The 23,267-nt window shown below is 38.6% G+C and overlaps 1 protein-coding gene across 10 annotated transcripts in view; it reads right to left on the minus strand.

Moving 5' to 3' along the window:
- eml1 (EMAP like 1) overlaps positions 1–23,267 on the minus strand; it is a 77,019-nt gene that overhangs the window by 18,564 nt on the left and 35,188 nt on the right. For 5 of the 10 annotated variants that reach the window (XR_015941643.1, XM_088648189.1, XM_088648183.1 and 2 more), the window contains exons 2-7: positions 14,972–15,154; positions 14,102–14,167; positions 12,195–12,324; positions 4,152–4,286; positions 3,356–3,384; positions 1,920–1,946 (exon numbers count right to left, since the gene is read on the minus strand). Coding sequence is in view for 9 of the 10 variants with exons in the window: in XM_088648189.1 (XP_088504315.1) it covers positions 1,920–1,946; positions 3,356–3,384; positions 4,152–4,286; positions 12,195–12,324; positions 14,102–14,167; positions 14,972–15,154 (570 nt within the window). In the remaining variant the exon portion in view is untranslated. The remainder of the gene's footprint in view (positions 1–1,919; positions 1,947–3,355; positions 3,385–4,151; positions 4,287–12,194; positions 12,325–14,101; positions 14,168–14,971; positions 15,155–23,267) is intronic. The other 5 variants (XM_088648186.1, XM_088648190.1, XM_088648188.1 and 2 more) reach the window with 3 other exon arrangements.

Below are 23,267 nucleotides of genomic sequence, written 5' to 3' on the forward strand. Positions count from 1 at the left end.
AGACAACATATTTACTGCTAATATAATCTCCCTTGTAAATGTGTACTTTGGCATAGTAATATATAATATAGTGTAGCATTAAAGTGCAGTACACAGGAATGAATTAACCATAAAGCATGAAGAGGTATGGTAAGCCATTGAAAGAAGCATGGTAAGCAAAAGTAAAAGGAAATGTAACAAGAATAGGAAACTAAAAAAATGAATTTCTATTTACAGCAACAAACCCTCATAAAGGCTTTAACTACTATTCAAAAATGACACTATAGGCAGACAGACAAAGGAAGTCTACATACACAAGAACGGGACAAGCTATCTATCACTAATGTGATGCAAAAAACCCCAGGTTATTTCAAAGGTCTGCTTCATTGTGCGTACAGGCTTAACACCCAAGTGACAAAAATACTGTAGTGGTAATAATATAAACGTACTTATGTAACTATGTACAAATACATACAACCCAAAGGCTTTTGCCTAGGTTTCAAATTTACTTTATAAAATACTGGAGGCAACAAATAATCCTAACAAATTGTTCTGCTCTAAAATTGTATGTTAATTCTGTTATTCTGACCACATAAACAGTTTTCTAGACGTGCATAGCTTAGAATACTATACTTATTTAGTCAGAGCTGGGCGAAATTGTGAAGTGGTGATTTGTCAGCAGTATATTTTGGTCTCTAAACGGATTAGAGCCCTGGATACAGGGAGGAGAGACACTGGGCAGGCTGTATATAATCCACCTTGTTTTGCCTGGGCCTAACCCTTGTTTTAGAAAAATATATTGTGCAAAAAAGTTTGGTAGCAAATCTCAGGCAAGAGTTTATAATAGAAGAACATGCCCCCACATTGACCCCAGATTTCAGACAGTATTTTAATATTTAATCCTGTTATTTTCTCCTTCTTTTTGCTTACTCTTTACATATGCCTCTGTTACAAATTTAAACTAACAGCTGACTTTCAGGACAGAGACGTGCTATATCAGCCAAGTTAGATGAGCTGCCTGCTCTAATCTCCTCTGTGAACTTTCTGTTGTTCTTGTGTATTTATTATTCAAAGTGAAAACTAATTGAGAATAAGTGGCGAACCCAAAACAACCTTCTGTTCAGTCTAGAAAAACAACATGATGAGAACCACTATCAAAAGAATAAGATTATACTTAAATGCTAAATATACAGCCTAGTTTGTTTTTCCTTCAATGAAAACAAATTGTTCTGATGTAAATAATAATGGCTTAAAAATAGCATTAAGCAGCATGAAATACTGCTTTTTAGTGAAGTAATTAAATTGAGCAGCATCAAGAAAATATCAATGCTTTGTAGGGGTGCTATTGTAATTGTAGAAATACAAAGGAGCTTTTTATAGAGGACTAATAAATCTAGTTGAAAAGCACTATGCAACTACAGTATCAAACTAATGCAATAACAGAGGACAAAAACAAGTACATTAAAGTGTGAGTGGGTGTTAGAGAAAACCAAACATTAGTCCGCAGTGGGGAACTGGGGAAACGTGGGGAAAGAGGTTACTTTCACACACAACCATGTGCCTAGCACAATACTGTGCATCATACCCGTGACTCACAAAATCCAGGGAGACTGGGCAGGTTCATTAGTCAGTCTCCCCCGTACTTCCAGTCCCAACCTACTTCCAGAACCGTTGTATTTTAAGTATGCATCTACTGATTTTTCCAAATCAGTAAGATCTTTCTAAAATTCAAAGGGGCCTAATGCCCATGAGAACATTTTCAAAAGTTTGAAATTTGTTTTAGAGTTGATCCTGATCAGATAGCCATTCTCCACCCTGTTCTGCAGGACGAGGCTGGGAGGTGAGGCGTTAGAAGGGCTTTTTGCCAAATTGCAAAGGCCACTTGCCCCAGCAAAGGGCAACGTTTCAAAAGCTGGATGGGGTTGAGAAACGAGGCCTACCTTTGCAGTGTGTCACCCGTCGCATCCCTTGGGGTTATAGAGACAGAGACAGAATGAGGAAGTGAAGATGTGCAAGAGGAATGCACTCATGCTTACCTAGTACTTTGTTAAACCCATTACAGTAACCTGTATTTCAATGTTCCTTCTAGGCAGCTGGAGATGAGAAGAGTATTCTCTTCAAGCTACCCCATAACTCCAAGTGATCACTAACTATGACTCTGTGCCAACCAGACTAACAAGTTCCACCACATTCACTCACATGGAATGCATGATGGAACGCAAATACTTCATTCCCATCTGACTTCTTTGGTCGTCTCTATTAACTGTAACCCCTTTACAAGAGCAGGGCTGAGAGGGCTAACAATTCCACAAACAGCGCATACATTACACCTCCGTTAATGTCTCCCTACATTATTCATCTGCTTTGTTCTCCTGCCCGAGTCTCTGCAACACAAGAAATCTGCCATCAGAATATCAAGGCAAACTCGGATCTTGTGTTTCAGTGCCTTAGTGGCCTCCTCTCACTTCTTTCAACAAGACAGCAAAGGATGAGCAAAGACAAAGGAAAGAGAATGATAAAAAGATAAGAATTATAAAAGACTTTTCACAGATAAAGAGAGGATCAAACACTGACACCACAGGAATGTAAAGGTGTGTGTTTTATATCCTAACAGTACGAGAGATGTCTTTCCATTAAAATTTTTTTTTTTAAAAATGGGTGGATTTTAAGTTTATTTGCTTTATTTTTTCCTGACACAATCTCATACCACCTACACTGTCATTATAGAACCAAGCTGGTGGGTATTTGTTCTTGCCCAAACAGAGCAGACCACAGGCAGACTATCATGAGCCAACAATTCTAATTTAGCTTCCCCTGTGAGAGTTACAAATCCGTTACTTGATATAAAACTAAAGTTCATGAATGTATCCATCAATTTAAAAAGGTATATATAATTATATATACTATATAAATAATATATAAAAGAGTAAGGTGTGCCTTTGTTTTATTTTATACCATACTAATACTGCATCCACACAAAATAAAATCAATGAAATGAAATGCTGCACAAAATGAGAAATTAAATTATAAAAACATGGCAGATTATGTAGGGTCTTCTGAAACACAGGCCATATGTTCAACAGCTTAAAACAGCATGATTTCCAATTTAGCACATATTTATTTAATCTCTAATCAATAACATTAAATGCCGCCTAATGGATGCTACTTTTGATGAATTCTTGCATAAACATTAAATTATCAGCAATAGACTCCTTATAGGCTTCCTAGTGAAAATAAACAGCAGGAAAACAGATGGCCATGAAAAATGGCAACAGAACTGATGAGCAAATTGAGTGTGCTTTTGCTTTCAAGAATGGAACCAGCCACTACAGCAAATGAGCCATCACAGTACATTACAAAACAATAACATCCTTACCTGCACTGAACACAGGCTCCTTCGGTTTGCTGTGACAAGGTAAAAACATCCGTGAGCAGGTCAGAAGATTTACGACAAAGTGCAATATACAGTATTAAGGATTTTATTAATGCACCTTTCCAAAAAGAATGTCATTTTCCAATGAGTTGAAGGGTTTCCAACATCAAATCACATGCAATGATGTAGCATTATACACAGATAACAGGTATAAATATATTTCTTTCACATTTTCATATCTAAATGTATATTGGTATTTGTTAAACCCCTACTCTTTTCGAGAAACGCCCTGGGATTTTTAATGACCACAGAGAGTCAGGACCTCGGTTTAACGTCTAATCCGAAGGACGGCACCTGTTTACAGTATAATGTCCCCATCACTATACTGGGGCATTAGGACCCACGTGGACCACAGGGTGAGCGCCCCCTGCTGGCCCCACTAACATCTCTTCCAGTAGCAACCTTTTTCCCAGGAGGTCTCCCATCCAGGTACTGACCAGGCTCACACCTGCTTAGCTTCAGTGGGTTGCCAGTTGTGAGTTGCAGGGTCATATCACCCTGCAACATAGAGCATAGTTGCTCTAGCCCACCCAGTTTTACAGTATATAATGTATGAGGACCAGTAAGGACCAGCAGGGAGTAGCCCCTGCAACCGGTGTCTTATGTTGTCTCAGTCCACTTAACGTTCAGGCAACCAGGAGGAGTTCTAACCTGAGGAGGCACAGTGGATATGCCATGGATTTTACCCGGTCAGCCAGACACCAGTTCCCATCAGACCCCTCCCTCCCTTCCTCTCTACCTTTCACTGTTCTTCTTTCCGCTGGAGTTGCTGCTGGTGGATCCGGCACGGGTACGGCTGCTTTTGGACTCCCCAGTGCTCTCTCTCCGTGCCAGAGTCCCAACGCGCTCTGTTGAGCTTGTTCTCTTCACAGTACTACAGCACGGAGGGAAGGAGGGAGAAGCATTACAGTGCAGTGATGCAGAGTTGACTTCTCATTGTCAAGCAACTGGAAATATACCCCCACACACACACTTACAATTTCTCACTACTGATTGGGAAACAGAAATGGGTCTAACTGAATCTCAACCCCTGAAATGTAAGACGTTAGTTCAAAGAGCCTCTAAACCCAACTTGAGCAAACTTTTGAATTTTACACTACAAGGACAGGGACATTCAAAGGTATGTGACCATGTTAATGATAGAAAGAAATGTTGTGCCAGGACAAGAGACTCAAAGAGCACCACATATTGGAGTATAAGAAACTAGTATTCGACATGGTATCTCTAAACTTACTAATTTGACACTACATAAATCTATTGAATAGAGAAAACTATGAAGAAAAAAAAATATATCAACATATATGAGAGACTCAGTCTTTTTCTTCCTACATTTCACAATCCCAGCTCACCTAGCACTGTAGGTAGGTCCCTTTTCAGGCCAAAAGGGCCCATTGGGGAATGGGGGCCCAAGGGCCGCCATTTTTCTCGACTATCCAACATCAGAAGTGGAGGTGATGTGGTCAGCATTACGCTCCGGCTGTCCTCTTACCCCCGGAAGGAGTAACCTCATTTGGAAAGCAGGCTGAGTAGACCTGGGAGCCATCTGGAAGGAATTAGAGCAAGCTACATCGCTTGCCCCTAACCGGGATTGAACCCGGGACCTTCCGGTCAGGAGCTAGACGCCCTTGGCATCTGAGCTACCACGGCTCCCACCTAGCATTGTACTCTTCTGAATGGGGTGGTTATTGAAGGGCTTCTCAGGTAATGAGATAACGAAATCAAGAAAAAGTGCATTTTTAAAAAAGAATTCAAGATGTCTTAAGATTTAAATCCAGAGTTAATCAAATAAATCATTACTCTGTTTATCCCAGATGGTGCCTTGACAGTGTTCATTATACACTGTACCTGCCCTCTCTGTAGCTGTGACAGGAAGTGTACATTCCCAGCCCAAAATGCACTATTCCACACTGGCAGTGGAATCTCTCCCTTTCCCACCATCTCCAGGAAGCACAGTTACAGCACTTCTGCGCCTAGTACTGAACTAATACAGCCATAACAGTAAGAAAAAAACTCGATAAACACTGGTAATATACCTCATACTGTTCAAAAACTGTAGCTTGATCATAGTATGTTGTAGTGACTGATACCTGAGATTTAGTCAACTGATTGATTGAATGCATAACCAGAGCTACAGAATTTTTATTTTTCCATTTCAGTAGTATTCTAGGAACAATAACATTGCATTTGAAAAATAGTTCTAATAATACTGTGTGAGAAAAATATTTAGCAGAAATAAGTATATTGTTTTGTTTCACAGCAGGAAACTCTTTTATGTACTCCATCATTCACAAAAAATAAACATTTGATGTTGACAGGAAGCGGATTCATGAAGATAACATTTTCCAAGTACTCGTCCGTCTTCTGCCATGTTGTGACAAACGTCAATTGTCATATTATCTTTTTGTTGTATAAAATGACTGCTAAAAAACAACAGGAAATGACACAGGAGAAGTTAAATAAAGTATTTTTAGAATTATGTTTGGTGAGGTTTTGTTCTTGTTAGATAAGACTAATTAGGTCCCAATGTAAAAAGCTTAGAGACTGGGGCTGGCTGCCCTTTTGCATGAGCACATGATTTCTGACAATGAAACAGCCTTGTCAGCAGCTGAATGTAGAACAGGCTGCGATTTAATCCAAACCATGAAAGTTAAAGTCCATTCAACGGCCTACTGATATTGTCCCGATGGAGACACAATCCCATGTGATGTATTTGTTAAAGGTCATTATTGTTAATAATGGTACTGGAGCCATGGTACTGCCACAACATGAATTTAATAGGTATTAGTGGGACGTTAAACTAACTGGCTTGCAATGTTCTTACTGGCATGCTATTGTCAAGTGGCTACAACCCCTGACTTCTGGGTGACCTGTGATTTTGAGAGCCGACAGGAGAGGCTGACACAGTAGAAATTGGTAGCTTTCAAATGCAGGCCCTTCTTTATGGACAGCTGCACAGACGAGTTAAAACCTGGGACTGTGCTTGCACTGCTATCATTATTGGCAGTACTACTACCATTTATATCCTATCTCATTTCAAAGGTGAGTGTAACTTTCTCTACATTTGATATTAAAGTTATTGTTTTGTGCTCTAGTAACACATCATAATAAACAAGCATTATTACATCAAAGATTTAGAATGTAGACTAGAGATGACAGGCAAGAAAAAGACAATTAGACTTTTTAAAATCAATGTCACAAGACAGAAAATGCACAGAGAAAATCACATATAGAGTACCTACTAAAGACAAAATGATAGTGAGGGATACGTCACAGCACTGAAGCACAAAAGAAACACTGAAAGTTTGCAAAACTGAAATAAAGCATTTCACTGCCTACAACACCACTGTATGCTGTACTGTTCGTGCATTGATAAATAAACCTTGATTGATTGGTTGATTTCCATTAATGAGCTGATATCTAATTTGGAACAGAGAAGAAAAAAGGCACTTATCTTACTTGAACAATTGCACTGCACAGATAAGATCACTCCTACTTGATAATACCTTACAGCTATTGCAAGCATAATGGATTAGCTATATCTTGTGCAAAAATTCCAAGCATTTATTTTTTTGGTACAGCAAAGCATAAAGTCGTCCTTCATCTTTAATTGGTTTAGTGTCTGCGTCTTTTACTGCCTAATGTAGTGAAGACCCAAGCAGTTTGCAGTATCATGTGATAATCATCAAACAAAACAATTTAGAGGTCTATATCTGAGGTACAGTATGCTTTGCTAAGAGGCAGTGAAGATGTTAAGCATTTGCATGGATAATATGATAAAATGGATAAGTACTGTACATATGATATGGATTGAGACATCTTGAGAAATTCTGGAATTAACACCAGCTCTGACCGCAATGGATTTAGGGAGTTAAATTCAGAGCCCAGGGATTTGGTGGTAAATCTCTAGTATAACCAGGCTAACATCACATCATTCCGGCCTGAGTTGATATGTGTCAGAAGTGGCATGAGAGAGATGCAAAGCAGAACGCTTGAATGATTACCCGTTTCAAATCCTGGCATCTAGACAGTGGTAAAACAGAGTAGGAATAAAGTCCTGGGTTGAGTAGAGAATAATTGTTCATTCTTATCTTGGAAGAAAATCTTAATCTATGACAGCAAACGTCTGTTGGAAACAACAGGTACTACAAAGGTGAAGTCACATTGGGGGGATATACGACAAACCTTGGAGACATTCAGAGTCTGGATAAGCTTCAGAGATCATAGCAACACAGGATACAAGACATGCAGAGCAGAAGAGAGAAGAGGAAGTGTTTAATGAGTGAATTAAATAAGGAAAAGCTCCAGACTCCCAGCACCGGGCAGAAAGAAAGACAAGAAACTGGACTCACATGAGCACATACATCAGAAATGCTCCGATGATAAAGATGACTATGAATATTCTACCCGAATCCAAAGACACTGTGGAACATTTTAGAAAACAGAAAATAATGGACTATAAGGATCCACAGGCTGCTCTTCAAGATTGTTAATTTCTATAGTGTTTTACTGCTCCATTCAAAAATAGCCTTAATTGATGTGACATCTGTTTCATCTAAGCAAAAAATGCATTCAAGCAGATGGATCACAGACGAATTATGCTAATAAGTCACTTGTTCTCAATGATCCTTCATTTTTAGTACATTTTTAAGCTTGCACTTAATGTATAATATTGGTGAAGAACACCTAGAGTACAAACTTTCTTTTGCGAAAGAGCCGTCAAAAGAGTCATTCAGTTTAACAGCGGATAGCAGTGTGGAAACGTAGATGGGAAGTTATGGGGTCCTGAACTTCTGAGCAAGGTACTGTACGTCACTTGAATTTCTTCAGTAAAGTTCCCAGCTGTATAAACCTGGTGTAAATGTATTGTTATGGCCCTTTAGAATAAAAAAAAAAGAAATCTACCACAACTACTTGTTGCAATAAATCAAGAGTAAATGAATTATGGGTATATTATTTCTCTAGGACAATTTACAGCTGCAGTTGCATCATAACTCAAATAGTTCTTTTTTCTTTTGAGGAGATGCTAAGTTGATATTAGGTAAGAAATAGAACCACAGTCCTCCCAGGAGAAAATGATCTGAACATAAATTCTATTCTTCGCTGTGCAACACAAGTGGCTCAGAATATCTCAGTCTGTACCGTATATCAGGCTAAGAACCCGCCTCACCATATGCAAAGTTTGAGGATTAAAAACAAAGACTGAAACGTATGTTTTAGCCCTTCCTCTCGGGAGCTCATAGCAAGCACTCAGAAACGCACAGCAGATTTCGCCCTCTGTTCCAGCTGTTGAGGATTAATACATGGTGCAAGCAAATGTTATAGTGGTTCTCCCAGGCTCGTCTGGATTAGTCATGGATTTCAGATGAGACTAGGGAGGGGCTAACAGGGGGGATGGGGGAGGGTGCCATTCCAGTGCACACCTCTCTTTTGTACTGTATACAGAATTTTGTTTAAAGGAAGCAAACTCTTGTTTTAGCAAAAAACAAACGCTGAATGAGATAAAACTATATTTTTATATTTTGTTCTTCCTTAGCCAGGATCTAATAGGTGTTAAAATACAAAAAATAAACAACATTCCCCCTCTCAGTTGTCAGGACACCAGTGGAAAAAAACTACTAAAGCTATCAAGTTTGAAAATGAGCTTCACCATAAGATGTTTCAGAGATGACATGAGAAAAAAATTGTCACCCCAATCGGGAACACAGCTTGCTGGTCTCCACATGTATGTCTGAGCTTCCTTTGGAGTTACTTAATCAAGCCATAACTCAAACAGCAGAGCAGCATGTCAGGAGCATGAAGACAAGGCTCTCCCTTTGTTTATTAGTCATAAACAGTGGCATTTTTTTCCATGAGAAGGCAGGTTGTGAAAAAGAAGCAGTAATCCATTTCTTTACAGCACCAGCTGGAATTCAGCACAATAAAAACAAACAGGAGCTGCTGGGAGAGATAGACCTACTTACTGGAGTTGAAATTATCCCCCCCCCCCCCAGCACACACACAAGCACACAAAACGGGCGCCAAGATGCTTATTGACCATTCACATAAAGAGATCAAGCTTCTCTAAGGGGAACCCGTTTAATTCTGAAGTGTGGAGAATCAGGAGCTGAAAGGAAAATAATAACTAGCACTGTGTGAAGTCAAGTCTAGTTTGAAAGGCTCTTAGTCATCAACAGAAAACTGTTAATCATCATAACTGCCTCTATGTACTTTGGCAACATGCAATTAGTGCTAATTAAAGCTTTTTAATCAAACAGAAGAATAGCAGATGAATTTTATATTGTTTACTTCCATTTTTAGCTAGAATGTTTGCATACTCAGGTTTTACCATAAAAGCTGATGTTGTTCAAATAAAGGATAATAGTTTCATATTTACACAAATATAAATTAGGTGACAAGCATTGTAAATACATGAATACTGTGAATGTTAGAGAGTGCGTGGAATATGTGGTTGGAGGCATGTTTTTATCATTCTGTTTATCCTACTGGCATGGACTGTTCAATACGTCTTTGGGCATATTCTGACACACAATAGCTTCTTCTATCAGATCCATGTGATATATTTAATGAGTAGGTCATAGAACACGTGTACCAACAGCCAACATACAGTACCTTGCAAAACTATTCAAATCCCTGCACAGTTTTTACATACTGTTGCTCTAAAACTAAAAATGTCTTCAGTTTGAGCATTCAGATTCTAAACAAAATGTTCATTTAAAAATGTGTCCCATCATTTTGTAATTTCACAGAATAAAAAACATCATAGGAACAATCTGAATATTTTTGCAAGGCACTGTAAGTGTCCTTTATATAAGTATGTGATTGTATGCCAAGGAAGCATATTTAATTCCACCAAGACATGGTACAGTAATAGCTGATACAATTTGATCTGAGAATCTTATAAAGGCATTTTTTGAAGAATTTTCTCTTCAACAATATGGCCAGGTATCTTGTTCAGGGTTCTCACAACCTTTTGAGTAAATAAGTGGAAAGAGTTCTTACATTAAATCTGACAAGGTTCTCGTGAAGATCTCCTTAACCACAAAAAGGATTAAATGCTTTAAACTACTTTTGACTGAGCTTTCCATTAAGCACTTATGATGCAATTTAACCCCTCTTTTTACAAATTTAAGCCTTCTTTTCAAAAACTGTCACATTTTGCAAGGTTATTTTTAAAAATGCCCTTGTCTGCATGAACAGATTTAAAAGCATGGTTGGTAACAAGAGAATCTATTACTTCAATGACAGATATTATGTTCACAGCTGCTTTTGTCTTGCAGCAAGAAATTGAATTGAAAGCTTCATTAATCTGACACAACTCTGCCCAAGACCCTTCCAGACTGAGCATCACAGCCAAGCCATTCTGCACTGATTGCCAAAACTTCTTAGTCCAACGTGGAAAGGTTGCCATCACCCATTATATTAAACATGATCACTGCCAGTCAGCCAAATGAAATACTGTGAATATTTAAGTTACAATTACATAATCCACACATGCCAATTTTACTAAGGATATTTAAGAAATTCACACTCCTGGGAGATATCTTCAGTGGTGAAAGCATAACCACCAGGAGTCAACCAGCTTATGCTGCTGACATGTGAAGAGTCTTAATTTCAAATAGTTATCACAGCTCTGACAGAATTCTGCTCGGTTGAAGAAACACAGCAAAGCATTCAACACACACACCCCCTTCCAACATGTATTTAAACATCTACCAGCAGGTGTTAATTTAAAGCCTTTTCAACTTTCAAATATGATTTTTCTACAGGAAAACTAATACATGCTGCTTTAGAGGATTGGATAAATGGTCTAATGGTTATGACAAACCTTAGTCATTACAGTTTCCAGGGTAAACTTATTAGGCATAAAAACTATTGTTCCAATAACACATTTTGGTATTTACTCAGAACTGGACAACTGTAATGCAGAAACGTTTGCTAAAACTTTGTCCATTGTCTGCTCAAACAATTGTGACAATAAACAAAATCATATTATAGGCAATACATGATACATTTTCACTAAGTGAACTCTAAACAAAAATGTCTAGGTAACAGTTCTAAACCTGTTATTATTAAGTTTCTTACTACTTAAAATACCATGTTTCTGCTAATAAAGTCCCACATTTTACAGAGCGTCTTATATGTACTGTAAAATAACTTCTGGAATCAATCTTTTCTTCACGTCAGCCAATTGCCTACTCACACATTAACCAAATAGAATAACCTGTGCTCCTCTGCTGAATCTGTTGATCAATTTTTCCACAGATGTAAAACGCACGTGTATGTAATGAGGCTTCAGCAGAACTGAAGAGGAATAAGTGGCATTAAAGACCACAAGAACCAAGCATACTGAAATATGTCCCTAGTTCTTGCAGTAGCAGCAAAGCCCATGCTCTGATTTTTTGGCTGTGAGTGTGATTTAGCAAATCTAAGTGCGACATGCAGGGAGTGACAAAAACTTCAGCTCTTCCGTTCTGCTTCTTTTCTGTTTTAATCTGCCTTTTGAGTCTCTGGTTAATGGCAAAATAGCTTTGCCTTTATAAGGCCAAGAGCTGCATTACAAACTAAATGGAATCATGAAGAAGAAATGGAAGAGACTGAACATGTGTTCTGTCTCTCCCACAGGTTGGCTTTCTGATCTGGCTGGTTGAAGACCACAGAGTCATTTGAAGACATTTTGCTTTGTTTCTACTGCCCATGTAGGGATGTGGAATGTCACTCAATTGGGAGTTATCAGTCCAGGGTCTTTCACTCCAGTCTTACACTTCTTCCAAGGCAGTCCTACCTCTTGGTTGCTGGTGATGAGGTGTCCTTCCTTGTGCCAGAGGGAGATGGCAATGTGCTGGTTTTCTTTGGTAGGACTGTGCCATTGTTTACGGTCGGCCTCAAGGGCAACCCCTGCATCAGGGGTCTGGCTGCAAAACAGAGGAAGAGCAAAAAAACAAATTACAAATGTGACAGCAGCAATTTTGTACTCGGTGGCTAATGCTAATTTAATCTTGATAACTTTTTATGTAAAACCACAAAGAATGGATAATAAATGAAGGCCAGATCAGTTGGTTGTGCAGTTGTGAAAGTATAAAAACAACACAGTTCAGAATGCATTAGAGTACAAAGGGATTAACCAGCTATGACTCCCAGACATTTTCTTGTTTACTAAGAACCAAGGCGCCTCACATCACCTCCTGTACAGAATGTTTGTCAGTGGAGAAATGATTGAACTTGGGTGATGGGAGCACAGGCTTTCAATCTTCCACTACTGGTTCTCACAGCAATGCACAGAAAAAAAAAACCTACACATAAAGGCACAATAGCAATTAATCACTCTGTGGTCCCTCTCTGGGACTTTACTGTCAAAGGAAAACACAGAACACATTGTTAAGCACTCAACAATTTCAGGGGAGAAATGCAAGCTTAAAACGTGAGGCTTTTGGTATCCCAGGGGAACTCTGCATATGAAAAATGTGATTTGTTTGATGCACTGGAATACCCCAAAAGTCCATTTCAGCATAAAAATAAGGTAGCATAAGGCAGTGACTAACAGATAATTTAATTTATTTTTTAATAATCCCTGCACTTGGAATGTCATGAATAGCAAACAGTGTGCGACTGGATTTGCCCATTTCTAGATTTTACTGTGGCATATCTGAACTTTGTTCTAGAGGAACTGGGCACAACAGCTAACATTTTTTTCTCATCTCAGTACGCTTTTGTATTTTTATGAAGCAGAGTTAGAGAACAGAAGGAAACAGATTTACCTCCAAACTGAGTGAGAGACACAGAGAGTGAACAAGCTGATGTGAAGAAGAGCTTCTGTAATTTTCAGGTGCCCCTCTCAATTCTAATTTACTAAATGCAATCCATATTTATTAATATCTCAAGACAAGAAAATAATCTCTATTTAACTTCAAAAAGACTCTGTCCCAATGTAAACCTACATTTTCAAACACTTTGGAACTGTTAAAAATTGTGGTGTCATTCACAATTGAGATCACTATGAAACTGCCTTTCACACATGCAGAAGCTTTTCATTGCAAAATGGGAATTATTGTATATTACTGTATACTGTATGTTTAAATAAATACCTACTCTTCAGCACAAGCTGCTTACACTGATAAGGTCTGTTACTTTAAAATCATAGACTCTCCATTCTTTGTCCAATATAAACAGATTTATTATATATACATCTCTTCAAAAAGTCCCCTTTAGAGCATTATTCTTATTTTGTTTGGCTGATATCCAAAGCACCTGAAATTTACAACCTTCTATAAAGCTGGACATGGTTACTGGAGCAAACTGAGTGAAGTACCTTAATAAAGCATACAACAGCAGTGCACCACCCAGGAACAGAACCCTAACAACCATTCCACAGTGCTGCCGGATTGTGGCGTGAAAAACCTATTTGTGTTATTAGTACATGCACAGTTTGTGGTAAAGTCAGGCAAGACACCTCCCAAGATGACAGAAAGAATCACAACCTTGGCAACACTTCACCTAGGATTGAAGCATCAATAACACAATACTTTAACAAGTTAAATGCCTAAATTCTGGACATGCCTTTATTATCTGCAGGACATACACCTCTCATTTGCAGTTACTATTTGTATTAATAGCGAGTGGACGATGCAGAGACAGGCCCAAAGGTTGTGAAGTCACAGAACAACAGGCAGAACTATTGGGGATGCTTCTTACCTGGCTTGTCAGTACTGCCTGATTTAGCACTCTCTGTAGGAGTGGATTTTTTCACAGCGGTCTGGTCTAAAGAGGCCAAGAGTTAGCAAGGAAAGAGAAAAAGAAGAAGGAAGAAGGAAATGGAAGAGAACTGAAGAGAAAAACTGAATGGGGGAGGAGCAAGACCCAAAGAAGGGAATGGGGTACAACTGGAATGAATACAAGAGCTTCTCATTTTGCCAATTTGAAAAAAAAAAAACAGGGTATAGTTTGATATCCTTTGTGAGACGCATTGAGGCCACCAGCTTGTGACCAATGCTCTCCATGCTTGAGTTGAACAGCTCCTTGGCCATAAAAGCATCCTCAGATCAGACTGTCTCAGGCAATACTAAATTTCAATTTAATTTCAATTTTGATGATCCAATGTGGCATAGAAAATACAAATTGCTCTGCATCACAGACACTGAAATTAGTAAAAAGCTGTTGTATGAATGTGTGGGAGGCAGGGGAATTCACGTTTATGCTAATACACTGCCTGCCAGTCCTTTACTTTTATAAATGAAAATTAAGACTATTGCCTTAATTAGACATTTGTATGGACGGACTTTTTTATTAAATGTTTATATTCTAAACACAACAGATTCCTGAGTGTCAAGAATATTACTAAAAGAGCTCAAGAGAATGCATTTTGCTTGTGAACCACAATGTGATGAAGAGTGTTCTCGAAAATATTAGGGCTAAAGGTGTACATACATATCATCTTCACTGTTTCATGAAGAAAGCTTTTCTCAGTTTAGTGAGGCAAAAATAAAATTTCCCAGGATATGGGGGAACACACTAGCGCTCCCGAGAGAAAAGCAGTGGAAGACAAGTGTAGAACAGGGAGGATACCTTTGGTGGGTCCTTTTCTGTTCAGCATGGCCTGCTGCTCCTCAGAAATGTTGAGCCGCCTGACAACATCAGCCAACGCCGACTTCAACAGCTGGATTTCATCCTCCTGCATCTGGACGCGCTGCTCCAGGGAGGCGATGCGGTCCGTGACCTCCATGCTGCTGGCAGCCGAAGCACTGTCATCTGTGTAGAGACACAGCAGAAACAGGGGGAGTTCAGCTAGTGCTCAGGACGGAGAGCCAGGAACCGCGGCACACAAAGAAACCAATGGCTCAACTCTGAATATAGTGAGCAATTCAGATGATGGTGATGTGTACAGAAGCACCAGAGTGAAGGAGACAGCCTAATTAAATAAACAACGAGGCACTGCAGCCGTAAACAAGACAGATCATTGGTGTCTTTAAAGTGTTCCTCTGAAACAAGGCACTGTTGTAACAGCCTTCTGTACAAAACAAATCACAAACTACAAGACTCTGAAACACCAATTAGGCAGCTTTTTTAGTTAGGTTCTGTGCAAAAGAACAGTTATCAACTCAAATTCCAGTTTCTTCTTCATTTACATAGAAAGACAAAAAAACATGACACAGCTGCCTGTATTCTGGAATGGAAGCTATATGCATAAACTAACAATATACATTCATTTAAAAATAATAAATAAATAAAAGTCTTAAAGAGAGATTAGTGGAATCAGATTGCATTAATTGCACCAAAAGTAAATCATCAAATGGAACTCTGGTTTTTCTTATCCACAGTGAAGTAATGCAACTGACATCCCAATCAAGTTGTATTTGAATACATTAGTGCAGCAAGAGGGTTTAATACTTGTCAGGGGAAAGTGCCAGAGTCAAGGAGTACAGGTGACAGGCAGCCCTCGAGAAGGAAAGGGGTGGTTCTGCAATCGAGATGTAAAGGAGAACTCAGAGAAGCTCCTTCAGACATCCAACCAGAAATTCAAATGGTCCAGCTCAAACTGTATGTCTAAAGAAGAAATACAGTCTGGCAACAAGCATTCTGCCATGTGTCCTTTAGAAAAGTGGTGTTGTGTTTGCTAGCAGTATATGCTTACGTTTTGCAGAAATATAACCTGAGCAATTAGAAAACTGTAAGACGTATCACCTTTACCTGAGTGAGCAAAACCTGCAGATGACTTGAGCTGCATTTAAGTCATTCTAATTAAAAATTAATAGAAAGAAGAGTTCAGATTGCTCAAGAGACAAACATCAGAAGAAAATAGCAATAAATAATGAATCAGTAGGATGCTACCGATAGTTTGTGCAACTAGAATAATATTTTCAATTTTTACAATGATTATGATGGCATGTAAATATCAAACATTTAAACAACTAAGTACTGTACTGATGCCATTTGTAGCCTGATAGCAACACAAATGATCTACTGTACTACAGTTATTAAATTCAGAAATTAAAGACTGTTAGCCTTTCTTAAGGAAAAAGAGATAAGCAGAATCCTATAGTAAAGGTTGACAGGGTCACTAAACAGTTGACACCTTTAGTAACTCCTGTACCTCATGAAATGGAACAAAATGGTAATTTAATTTGCACAACTAAATACATTTCATTGGGAATTTGTTACAGCATCATTTCATCATTTCCATTTGTGTGGAATTGTATTTCTCACACTGAGAGCCCACTGTGGTTAAGAAACCATCTTCATATAATACTGTATGTATGCACATTATTGTTTGGTTAGTCCTGCGCAGTTTAATTAATTTAGTTACACGCTATTGTCCTGCATTCAGTATGTTCACCATATTGACTATAAAACCTGATGAATGTCAGGTTGGTGGGCTGAATTTATAGACACAGGGATGCCTTTAATTGACACCTAAGATTATCCATCTGTTTATCCCTTTTCCATCCACCTTATCTAGTACAGGGTTGCAGGGGAGGTGGAGCCTAACCCGGCAAGTAATGGACACAAGGCAGGATACGACCTACATGTGACCCCCAATCCATGGCAGATCACACAGAGGCAAAAACATACACACCAGGGCCAGTAGTTTACAGAAGCATGCGTGCAAGTTATGTCTTTGGACTGTAGGAGGAAATCAGAGCATCCAGAGTAAAACCTGTGTAAAAACTAAAAGAAAATATAATCTCTACTCAGACAGCACCCCAGGAATTGCACCCAGGACCCCAGTGCTGCACGGCAGCAATGCTAACCTCTGTGCCACCGTTCTGCACACCTGAAAGCATAATTAAAATGATATTTTACAGGTAGAAACACACATTCCACAATGCTGACAAACTCACTTAGAGATTCCAAACATATGGTTGGAAAATTGCTTAAACAAAATGTGATCAACACCTCCTAGCCAAACACAAATGACAACTTCAGGCCTGAAATCAATGCTGCACACAAGATCTATTAGTTACATAAACATTTGTCAGAATGTAGCTAATGGAAAAACAATCATATGTGAGTCAACCCTTGCTACTACTATTCTGCAGACCTGCCATATTAATCTAAACGTCCCTGGACCTAAGACAAAGCCCACAAAGGATGAGCTGAAAATGATCCAAAATAATAAAAAAAAAAATCTAACTAGACAAATGAATCCACTGCCTTCGACATCAGCAACCTCTTCCCAGACCCCCACTACGCCTCAGCTCACTTTAAATTCCGACTGGACAGCCACTCTAGTCAGAACCATTAACTTCCCCTTGTGATTAATGTCCTGTTCTAGATAAGCTTTGTGATGTTACAGAATTTCATCCTTGTAGATACCATTTGACGGCCACCACACCTTTAGACACAACGCCTTATTGTAACAGAAGATTAATTTTGACGCAGATGGGAAATTTAGACAGAGGTGAAAGAGGTGAAGTCAGCACAGGCTCAGCTATATCTGCAGCTCTATTGGGCTTCTAATTAAGAAACGAGTTTAGAGTTTGGCACGCAGGGAATTTCCCCGATTCTACTCCCCTACCACTGCCAACTTCCTCATCATTGAGTGCAAGAAGTCTCAGCACCACGCTGCAATCCCTTTGGTGATTTGTCTTTAACAGAAGGGGATATTCCCACCTTCTAGGCAAGCATCCTAAAAAACAGCTTGATACTGTACATCAGGAGCAGTAACCACTCAAGATTCCCCTGCCTGCCTTTGTTCACAAACTAGACCCTGTTCCAAACTGACTGCCTGCCTGCTACAGTTTTGTAGAAGAAAAAACAGATTGACAGCTTATATGGCATGGCCCGGCTAAACTAGCTAAATGCTGCTGGAATTACATTTACATTTTACTTACAAACACAAATGATTCAGACGAAATTGCAAAGGAAGTACACTGAATACTGAATACCTTTAATATGATAGCATGCAAATGCTGTGGGAAAGACAGCAAGGATTATTTCCTTCAGATATCTCCCAGCTGATGTACCAGTGAACTTGTCAACATTGCACAAAAGAGTGAAAAAAATGTGTGTAGGAGATACTGGCCTCCACAGCACTGTTCCAGAGATTAACAAAAAATTAATATGCCTAGTAAAAAGCACAAACACTGGAAATCGGGAGGGAAAGTTGCTCAGTTTCGTTTCCGAACAGAAAAATTTCCATGCATTTTTGCACATTACATAATCCCCCTATTTTATAGCGAAGATACAGTTCCGTCATACTAGCATGGGAAAAATCAGTTACTGAAAAAATACAGTAAAGTTGGTTATTGGAGATGTGGCATCAGGAAGGTCTTTATCTTAATTAATTTCGAATACAAGTTATTTGAAAAATGATCTGGACTCTATATTGGTCATCTACAATAGTCTACATAAACTGCAACAGTGTGTGTGCAGAAAAGGAACAAGTAGAGGTTAATTCAGTGGTAAGAAAAAGAAAAACAGTTTCAGCTGCTGAGCCTTCTTTGGGAGCGAGCACACCTTCATCTCAACAGCTGAAACACTCCGTTTTCTCTTTCGGTTTTTCGGCATGGAATTAACTTCTGCTTAATCCCATATATTTTATTATAGGTCAATCTTTTGCAGCCTCCTTCATGACCCTATGAGGGCTGTTGTCCATTCTGAGAGGAACATTAACGCACTCAGCAGACTAACATCACCTCAACAAGACATTGCTTTGCACCCACAACTAGATGGATATCCGACATCCTATCTCACCCAATTAGAACAGCAGCTCCCAGTGGAAATCAGATGGGAAAACACACTTCATCTAAAAAACTCCAACCCAATATGTCAACAGCATCGTACAAGAGTGTCCACTTACCATGTGTCATGTCAAGCATGTGTGGCCCATTTAGTTGGATATCTACTGGACCTAAATCATCTTGAATTCAATTTATATAAAATGTAGTTCTGTAGTGGACCACATCTTTTGCACTATAAAAATGTTTCAATAATACACACATGTAGATGTTGTCTGAGAATATAAAATTACACTTCCACAGCAGTGAAACCTCAAACCCAGTCCATTTTCCTTAAAAAGATTTCTTCCGTAAATAATGAAATAAGAAAAAAGGCTAAGTTACATTTATGTGCTTAATGGAATTAGTGTGTCTGTGGAAGATTGTTTAGGTTATTTGCAAGGCCCATTAAGTTCTTCAGTGTAAGGCATTAACAAATTAACATCAGCAAATGGTTATAGGTCTTAAAAGTTATATTCATGCCATAGTCATTGCTTTCATGCCTTCAGGGTAACAGTATAGTAGAGCAGATACAAAAAGTAGCAGGAGGAGGATTTATACAAGGCAGCAGCAAAGATAAATAGGCTATAGTAATTCTTTAATCATGAGCTTAATGCGCTTCATGTAATTGTTTATATCTGCTGTTCCTGTCTTTTTAACAAGTGAGCTTTGGCTTGTTAGCAGTCTGAGAGGCACATTAATAATAGAGGGGCTGTCCAGAGAGCAAAGCGAAAGGCTATAAAGTCACATCTTTCCTTTTCACTCGCTACCCAACTGAAAGAGTTCCTGGGTTTGAAAATGGGCTCATTGCACAGACAAGAGAACGGCAATATTTCAGTGCCCTTAAAACTTTCAAATGCTCATCACTGTGTCAGTGTATGTATAGTAAATATCAGGTCTTGCATTATAACTTGTCATGGCAGCTACTACTGTTGATTCATACGCACTAAACAGAAATGCAATGAATCACAAGGTTTGTCTCAAAATTACATTTACCAAAGTACTAATTATTCTTCTGTAGTTTATTAGCTTTAGCATTTTCTGGCCTACATTCACTAATTATGATGACTTGCAGATAAAGCCTGCCTTAAGACCCGTTCATTTTACAAAATCATACTGGTCAGGTATTTTTTCTCTCTTGCAGTAAACTGAGTCAAAAAACTAATAAACAGGTGAAACTCAGTCAGACTCAGAAAGCCTATATAATATTCCAATCAACTCCTCACATCACAGAAGGTCAGTGGCTACTGCCTCATTTCTGGTATAATCCCAATATTACCTTGGACTCAATATTGTCCCAACTTTAAAGTGCCAAAAAACGCCAATTGAAAATTCCCCAAAACATGTTTAAAATTTCATTAATATACAATGAATAATTAAGATTCTTAAAAATATATATATTTATAAATTCAATAATGCTTTCATTCACACATACAGTATTGCTTGTCTATTCGGAACATTCAGAGAAAAGGCTGGAGCTGTTGAACATTCTATTGCGGATCTCATCACCCAGGAGAAATTATGTTCAGTTTCATTAAGGACCCCTGGTCCAGAATTATCTGCAGACTGCTTCAGTGTTTTAACTTTGACTGAATAATTAAAAAGTGCAGAGTTAGCTGACAGGCGATTGATCATGAATTAGGTCAAAAAGCTCTTGGCATCTGGGCTTCGTGTTCTATTTCTAGCGACTGGTAGTGTAAAACTTTCCTTATCCTTAGTTTTGTTCTGTGGCCACAGTATGGGACTGCTACAGTTGAAATTGTATTGACATTAAAATGTTTGCAGTTAGATATGTTACACTGCTCTCGCTTTTCACTGTTTAGACTCTTTTAAAAATTTCAGTACAAGGTGAGATTTAACTTTGTGGATTATGCTAAAGACTCTGCTGTCTCACGCTGGCGCCACGTACTTCACCTTGATTGTTCTAAGCTTTCCAACAGTTGCTCCATTCCACCCAGTCCTAAAAACAATTAATGCCAGTGTGGATGGTAACCCTGTGATGGACTAGTGCCACAGAAGTGCCATGTACCCTCAACCCACTTAATGCTATAGACACGGGGATAGGCTCTGTCTTCATGAGCCTCTAGGCTCAGATATGGCCCTTTTTTAACAACTACATTAACAAAATAATACTGTATATACACTTCATTCTGGCATACTGTATGCAATCACTACTACTAAACATATTTGTCCCTGACTGTGACAAAATGCTCAAGTGTCTGAAATTAAGTTTGACACCACTACTGAACTTCAACCAATCACAAAGATTATTAAACGTTGACAGAGTTTGATGTCAGCGAGGTCAGCCATGAGTGAGAATGCAATGGAGAGTGTTTTCGATTTAGAAAGTTTGGTCAGCGAAAAGCTACATCTAAAAAGATCTTAAGTGGCAAATAATGGTCTGGTGGTAAATTAAATTTGAAAAATGCTTTATATAAAATACTAGGATTCATTATTAAACATTCTTATTAAATCTCAGAGGCTTTATTATTCATAAGATTAACATGAAAGTCAGCAAACATTTTAAAAACTGTTTTTGAAAAATGCCTCAGGGTGTTACACTTGAATGTGCGAATATTAATAGATTAGGATCTACCATGTGTCACATGCCGTTTACTATTCTTTTAAGCATCCTAAACAGAGTTGGGTTTTATCTTGCTAATACTCAAAAAGCACCTACAGTACTGTGAATCGCCTAAATATTTGTATAATGCAGTAGTGCATTATACAAACATCACCATGGTATACAAAACAGTAACAATATATTGAATTTTAAGTGGTATTTTGCAGCAGGGATCTCAAAATAATTTTTCCTGAGCTATTTATTTTGTTTAAATCTGTTTATCCCACAGGTATGTAAGATGAGAATTGATGGAATTCATTTGATATGTTTGATTAAAAAGGAAAAAAAATGATTAATACAAACATTGCTTAATATAAGAAAAAACGCAACATGTTGTTATTAATGAGATTTTGCATTCTACGTCTCATAACTCGTGATGATTTTTTAGATTTCAGCTTGAGCACATGGCTCCTTTGTACGTGCTTCGACAAAAAATGTCTCTTTACCCCTGCACCTCACTGTCTCTCAGGACACCAACCCATTATGCCTGTCCCTTTCTGCTCACTTCCTCTTTGCTTTTGTGCCTTTTCTGCCTGGGACCAGTCAATACTCATGAGCTAGCAAATACATCACTTTCTCCATCCACGCCTGTTCTGACTCTTTTGCTTTATGAGCCTCTCTCTGAGTCATGTCATTCCAAGGATCCTGTTTACTGCCATAAAACCCAAGCTCTTCAGCCACAGCGCAGCGACTGAACACTTTACTTCGGATTGTTGCTTGATGAACCGAGTGTCACGGGACAGTAAAAGCAGTGTGAAAAGGTAGCAGCCCTTTCTTCTTTCAAGCCGTCATGTCTCACATCAAACAGCTCGGCAGACTGATCTCATTTCAATTGATATTTCCCCTCCCTTGAAAAGCATGATTTCATTCCTCCACAAGTAAACGGGGGAGGGGGCTTCTGAATCTTAAATACTTGCTGTATTAATCACACATTTCTTGGTGACTATGTCCGATGATTAATACAGCTAACAAATGTTTTGTTTTCAAACAAATGATGGGAGAAAGATGGCAAAAACATAAAATGAGGCAAAGGAACGTTGAATATGGGGAACCAAAAGACCCTTTTAAACACATCCTCGAAAAATTCATGCCCAGTATCACTAGACTTTAATCAAGACAGCAGTCCCTAACTAAACCACATAGATCAAACAAACATATGATTGGTCAGTTTTACAAAGCAAAAGCTTGAAACTGCAGGATCATGAACGATAATAATTGGTAAGCCCTGTGACTACTGTTTACACATTAATTCATAATCATATGGTGATTATATTATATTCATCTTGTGTTTGAACAGGAAAGCTAGAGCTGACCTCCAGAAGCCAGCTATGTTTTCAAACTCTGCTGCTGAATTATCCTAGGGGGTGGTTCAACTGTCAGAAAGCATTAAAGAACGTTCCTCCAGTGAAACTGCATTGCACAGCACATTTGTAAAAAACAAAACAGGAATGCAAATGCCTCTGATTGTGGAGCTATGCCAAGTTGCATCCACTTTCGCAGTGATTTCCCAGTAAAAAGGGAG

Source organism: Lepisosteus platostomus, chromosome 10 (genome assembly GCF_059453375.1).
Source record: "Lepisosteus platostomus isolate fLepPlt1 chromosome 10, fLepPlt1.hap1, whole genome shotgun sequence".
NCBI classification, from domain to species: Eukaryota; Metazoa; Chordata; class Actinopteri; order Semionotiformes; family Lepisosteidae; genus Lepisosteus; species Lepisosteus platostomus.